Source organism: Chenopodium quinoa, unplaced genomic scaffold (assembly GCF_001683475.1).
Source record: "Chenopodium quinoa cultivar QQ74 unplaced genomic scaffold, ASM168347v1, whole genome shotgun sequence".
NCBI classification, from domain to species: Eukaryota; Viridiplantae; Streptophyta; class Magnoliopsida; order Caryophyllales; family Amaranthaceae; genus Chenopodium; species Chenopodium quinoa.
The window spans coordinates 1-6,313 of record NW_018745272.1 but is presented as its reverse complement, the minus strand read 5'-3'; the positions used below and the strand labels follow the sequence as shown (position 1 = coordinate 6,313).

General features: G+C 33.5%; 1 protein-coding gene across 1 annotated transcript; it reads right to left on the bottom strand.

The window, feature by feature from the left end:
* Window positions 1–853: 853 nt before the first annotated feature.
* LOC110711412 (protein JINGUBANG-like) lies at window positions 854–2,335 on the bottom strand. Its single transcript, XM_021889791.1, has one exon. It carries the CDS (start codon window positions 2,241–2,243, stop codon window positions 936–938), a length of 1,308 nt encoding a protein of 435 aa, XP_021745483.1. The 5' UTR covers window positions 2,244–2,335; the 3' UTR covers window positions 854–935.
* Between the last annotated feature and the right edge of the window lie 3,978 nt (window positions 2,336–6,313).

Sequence of the window (6,313 nt, the reverse complement as noted above, 5' to 3'; positions counted from 1 at the left end):
TAATTTTCTGTTGCAGGTTATAGATCGAAACCAGGCACGATGTTCATATTGAAGTAGATTGCGGATTCCAACCCTCCAAAGAAGACATCTTCCTCAAGTAATTGTTTAGTTAATTGCTTCTTAAACAGCTATAAAGTTGTATATCAGTATATACTTGGTTTCTGTCTTAAGATTGTGCAATTGTTTCACTTTACTAATTTTTATAAAAAGTTAACTGATATTAGATCTATGCACCAAATATACTATCATCAGTGACAGAAGTTTATCTTCTTGTATTCTAAAGCTCCTTATGTTGTTTTGGGTACTGTACGCCTGTCGTTTTAAACGAGTTTCCTTATCTGTAGGGCACTTGATTGATTATATACATTGCTGCAAAGGAATTAAATTTGTGGACTCTAATTTGTGTGATGTATTCTGAGCTTGAACATCTACTTAAATGCATTTATTATGAGATGTTCATGATTCATGTTCGATTGAGTTGCATTGTGGGTCGTCTAATATAGTAGCAGAGAACGTGACTGATGAAACCATTTCTGAGCAGCGCAGGGATGGATTAGTAGTCAGCTGGATCATTGGCAAGCCATGTTGCGAAGTCCTTTTTTCTCTACCTGGTAGCAGGGTGTGGCCGGGTCTACAAGTAGTAATGAAATAATAACTGGGAAATTTACTTTTTGTTTACATAATTATATTGTCATTTGTATCATGTTAATCGAAGATGACAGCGTGACACAATCCATGTAATCAACAATTTATATTTAATGGTGAGATTTGAACTTATTATAACATATCAATACCTATTTTTGAATTTAGCTATCACATTACTACTTCAAATTACACTGAAAAAGTAGATAAATTCAAGGTAGATAGTGTGTTGAATTTCTTACAATACCTCGGAATTTGCGATTAACATTGCCAAAAATTCAAGATTTGAAAAACTAACTAGTGAAGAATTGAGGATTACTATATCGAAGCTTCTTCTTGACCCTAGAAGGAGATATCACAGGGCTTGCCTCAAACCCTATAGGATCTCCTTCACTCTCCATACCATCCTCTCGAGTGCTAGAGTTATCGGTGAATTTCTTCACTTCTCGTAACAACCTAACTCTCCACACCTTAAACGTTCGATCTAAGCTAGCACTATACACTAAGAAACTCATCATAGCCTTATCCTTAGGCAAGTAAGCAGCCAAGCATCTCACAGGCCCTCTATGGCCTTCTAAAACAGCAAGACACTCATGAATAACTCGTCCTTTTTCTCTTCTCCACATCCTAATCGTCGAGTCTTCAGATCCACTGATCACCAAATCCTCGAGAGTCACTAGGCATAAAACCCCGAAATGGTGTCCTTTTAGGAAACCATTGTGATTATACTGAAACGAATTCTCTTCCGCCCAAAAATTTATACATCCATCAGAAGGTCCTGAATACAAGATACTTCTATGTGATGGTGACACACTTAAGGCCAGTGCATAAACCGGGCAGGTGTTAAAATTAAGGACCTTGATGAGGGTATGCAATGTCTCCCCATAAGCCCTTAACCACATTTTGACTGTTCCATCCGAAGAGCAAGTGAAAAGATACCCATTTTGTTGGTTGATTACCAAATCATTGATGTTTCCTCTATGAGCTATAATAGAGTCAACACATTTTTTCTCATTTAACTTCCAAACTTTTATAGTTCTATCAAATGAGCCAGTGTATAGTAGTCCTTCAACATGGTTAAAGGCCATGCAAGAGATAGTGTCCTTATGTTGTAAGGCAATTGCATGCTTACGAAAGGGGTAGTTCTTGAAATGGCCAGTTATATTATTAGGTAGGGTTGTGACTTTTCTAGGCTCAAAATCACCTCTAGGATTTTTCATATTCCACATCCTCACTTTGTGATCTTTATGTGAAGTGAATAGCAAGTCACCATGAGACACCATGGCTCGGACATCACCCGATGTAGTTTTTATGTAGCCTTTTGCATGACAGTCGAGTGACTGCCATGCATGGATGCGGGTGGTGCTCGACCCAGTTAATACTAGGTTTCCGGATACAGCAATAGAGTTGATGGCACCATCATCATGGCAAAGCGAGGATATGCAACAATAGAGAAGAAAAGGATAAGAGGCCGAGGCTGGGGTTGGTGAAGGTTGAATGGATAAGTGTGGAAGGTTGGATGATTGATCTTCTGTAATTTTTTCATCAAAGAAGGTAGAAATTAGGGTGTTTTTCTTGGTAGTGAGTTGGTGATCCTCCATTGCAAGAGATCAAAATTGTTTGAGTGAGTGGAATTTGGATTAGGGTTATTTGAGGGCAATGGATGGAGGAGGATTTATGCATGCAAAACCATGCATTTAATCATCGTCAAACAGTTGGTTAACCATTATTTCATAATTATTATGTGAGTTGTTCGAACTTTATTTCTAATAGTCAATGAATCATTAACATAAGAAAAAGTATACGTTGTGTGATGCTACATACACCATATACTCCATATATAAATAATTCATATATATCTAAAATTTAAGGTTATTAATTTCATGTTGAAAAAGGTTATTAATTCCATGATAAAAAAAAAGTCAAAATTTGTCGGGTCATTGTACTTAGGTTGTTATAAATCTACTATAATAATGTTTGACTTTCTGCACAATATCAAAAGAACAAAAAAGTAGTAATATGTTTCATTTTATCCACTTAATTTTCACTTAATTAAACTTATCAAGTCTTATTTGAACACAAATGATAATCATTATCAATACTCGCTCATTGGAACTTATTTTAGCTATAGATTAAACTTGACTTGCCTTATTTTTCCCTAACTTTAAATTAGCTAATTAAACTTACTTTTCTAAATTTATCGGCCTAATAAATCTTTTATAAACATAATTACACTTTTTTCTCGAAATAAATGGATATATGACGAGCAATATAGGAGTAGAATGTCAATGGAAATCAATTAGGTTAAGGAAAAAGGGAGGAGGAGGATTGAGCAAAAGAATTAAGGCATAAGAAAAGAAAAAGTGAAATAGACCATTATAAAAACTTTTTTCCTTTCAATATCTCTCATTTTTACCTAAGCAATTACTTCTCTTTTATTTAAAAAAAAAAAAAATAAATCTCCTTCATTGGGATTAACAAGGTTATAAGGGTAAAGGTATTCAAGAAACAGGGGAAATTAATTCAATTTGCCTGTACAAACCTATACCCTTTATCTCCTTCAGAAAAGAATACTCCAAGTCAAATAGTTAGTTCATCAATTCTTAATGAGCAATAATTAATTGTCATGGCTATGTAATTAAGTGCACAATCAATGAGTCTTTACTAAAAATAATTATTACTCCATAATAGACATAAATAAACACACTACGTACACAAGACTTTTTTTTTTTTTTTTTTCAAGTACAATGTACACACTACGTAATATGAAGTACAATCTTTGACAAAATTTAGATTTCTGGTCTAGCTTCCTCATGATCACGAATGATAGAAGGATGATAGTTAATGTAGTTAATTAGTTAATTACTTAAAGAATATTTTTGAGATCGAATTTAATATACCTTATTTTCTCATTATGCGAAGATAAAAATAATTATTTCCCATCCAAAATAGCTAGGAAGCACTAAACAAGCAGATGACCAAGGCCAACAAATTCAAGCTAGGAGCAAGCCCAAAGGCAAAAAAAAAAAAAGAAACAAAAAAACTTTGATTAGTGATCTTTACTTTCATCAACTTAAAGTTATTCTACATTTCTACTTAACATAGATATGCTTTCTCGTATATTTCTTCGTATCTGAACATGAATAGGTAAATATGCACTTGTACATAACAAGAAATTAATAAGTCCTGAAAAACTTATGAAACTGTTTTTGGGTAGGTAAGTTATTAAATGACCTACTTATATCATACATTACGAAGTACTCGTATATCACACTCATGTCTCACATTTCACGAGTCAACCAGGCCAATCAAGATTTAGTAAGCATGTTTAGCTAGTAGGTCCTTTGATGTGGGACAGCTGAATCTCCATCCCAATTTGGATTGCATAGAATTAGTAGAACTCGCAGAAGTTAAATTTCATTATACGTAGATCTACGTACAATCGGGTAAAATGACAGTTTATTACTCTATTATACTTTTATTATGTTACAATGCTATGTGCTACTATAATGTACTGTAATATATAGCATTTCTTTTAATTAAAATGTTATGAAGTATTTATGTGTTATTTAAAATGATGTTTATGTACTTTATGTTTTTACTCAGTATTTGTTTCAAATCACTATCTATAAACTTTTCTTATTAATTATTATGGATTATCATTGTACTTTTACAATGATGTTACTCCGTATGTGTTATTCTTCGGTACATACTTCCGTATATAATAAGAAAAATATCAAAACTATCTTGGTTACATATAGAACAATATTGTATCAATAATTTTAGGATTGATAAAGATTGTTCATGCATTTTCTTTTCCCACCAATTTTTACTACCTTTAGCATATTACTAAAAAAAAAAAAAAAAACATGTGTTGACTGTAATTACAAAGATATCATCAAGTGTCTTTTAAAAATGTCCTACAAGTATCTTAACGAATAAAGATATAGAACCTGTCATTCAAAATGTGATACATATTTGAATTTGTTCGGCTATTATCAATTTTCAATAATATTGTATTTTCTCTGTTTTCTTATATTTTTAACACATTTTTTGGCATGGTATTTATTGAAATGATTAGACTTTTACGTAAATAAACGAATAAAGTTATAAAATTTAAACCGTAGTAACTTATCGTTTTCTTCTTATATATGGTCAAATTTTATCAAATCAATTAATTTGTCCTTTTACCTAATTTAATATCTCCCTTAAAATATATGCCAAAATAATGGGTTGTAAATAATTGAAAACGGAGAAAATATGTCGAACTCAAAACTCACCACCAACTTGAAGTGCCAAGCATCTTGTATAAACCCATAATTAAATTGTCCCTAAAAGCAAAAGGGGTTTAAAACTCATGAAATAACATTTTAACTTATGGGTATTTTGAGTTTGTGACAATGAAGCTTAGTTTCTTCTTAACCCATGAAAGTGACAACAGACAGCACAGGCAAGGCTTGCCTCTCCCACCATTCAATTCAGAACAAAATTTGCTTAGTCTTCTTCCCCTGGCCTCATCATCACCTCCATTGCTACGACTTCGACAACGATCGTGGCGCGGCGCAGGATCATAAGGCCAAAGAACCTCGAACAACCATGCCCTTGTAGTGTTGTCCCCGCCAGACATGTTTATTAAACTCATGAAAAAGATAGCTTGCTCCCAGAAACCTATTTACATCTATCAATTAAAAGTCTCAAGGTGTAACAATAGCAAAGGATGTAAACAAAATTTTATCCCAAGTGGTATCATTTTTACAGATTTTAACCAACTAGTTATTTGATCATCCACGACTTAACGTAGAATATAAAACAAACTTTACCAAGTTTGGTTATATATTTTATGTTATTTTAGATGAACTACTACAAGAGGGGGGGTGAATGGTAGTAGGTTCCAATCGCGAAACTTATGCGGAAATTAAAAACAAAAACATAAAGGAACTTAAAGCACAAAGCAAGTTTTACGAGAAACCATCCAGTGCCTAACTGGAAGTAAAACCTCGGCCCTATTGGGACTTATAAACAAATTCCACTATAATAGGCAACTCTCCTAGTACAACCTATTACACAGACCTTTGCTTTGCAAGTTCCGCCACGGACACTTGACTCTATGATAGGACACTTCCTACCAGACCTAAGACACTTCTCAGGACCCTTTTTCTCCCTTTACCCAGGAAACTTCCTAGGTGACCCAAGACACTTCTCAGGTTCCTTTCACTCACTGTGCACTCACAGCTACCACTCGAATTTTACCAGATTTCAAACTCATACACAAGCGTGAATTTAAGAGAATTCACAATCTCACCCCAAAATACAAAACACTCAAAACCCTTTTTCCCATTACAAGATCTCATCGAATATCCCTAAATACATATCTATGAATAAAGAGATAAAACTAATATGTTGAACACTCAAGATCTGTCTGGAACTCACTAGACGTACTGTAACCAAAAACCTGATAGGAACTTTGACTAGGAGGACTGACTTAGCTTCGTGGTGAAGGATAAAACCATTAAGCACGACCACTACACTTCGTCAGCCTCAACTTTGAATGAATGCATATGAGCATATTTATAGTACACTCGAATTATTCATTTCATCTTGAAAAAGATAGATTTTCTGAAAAGATAAGTTTAAAAGATATTTTCTAAAAATCAGTTTTCCGAAAATATAT

What these genes read in the sequence shown, in the direction of transcription:
- LOC110711412 (XM_021889791.1), bottom strand. Translation starts at nt 2,243, where the DNA reads ATGGAGGATCACCAACTCACTACCAAGAAAAACACCCTAATTTCTACC.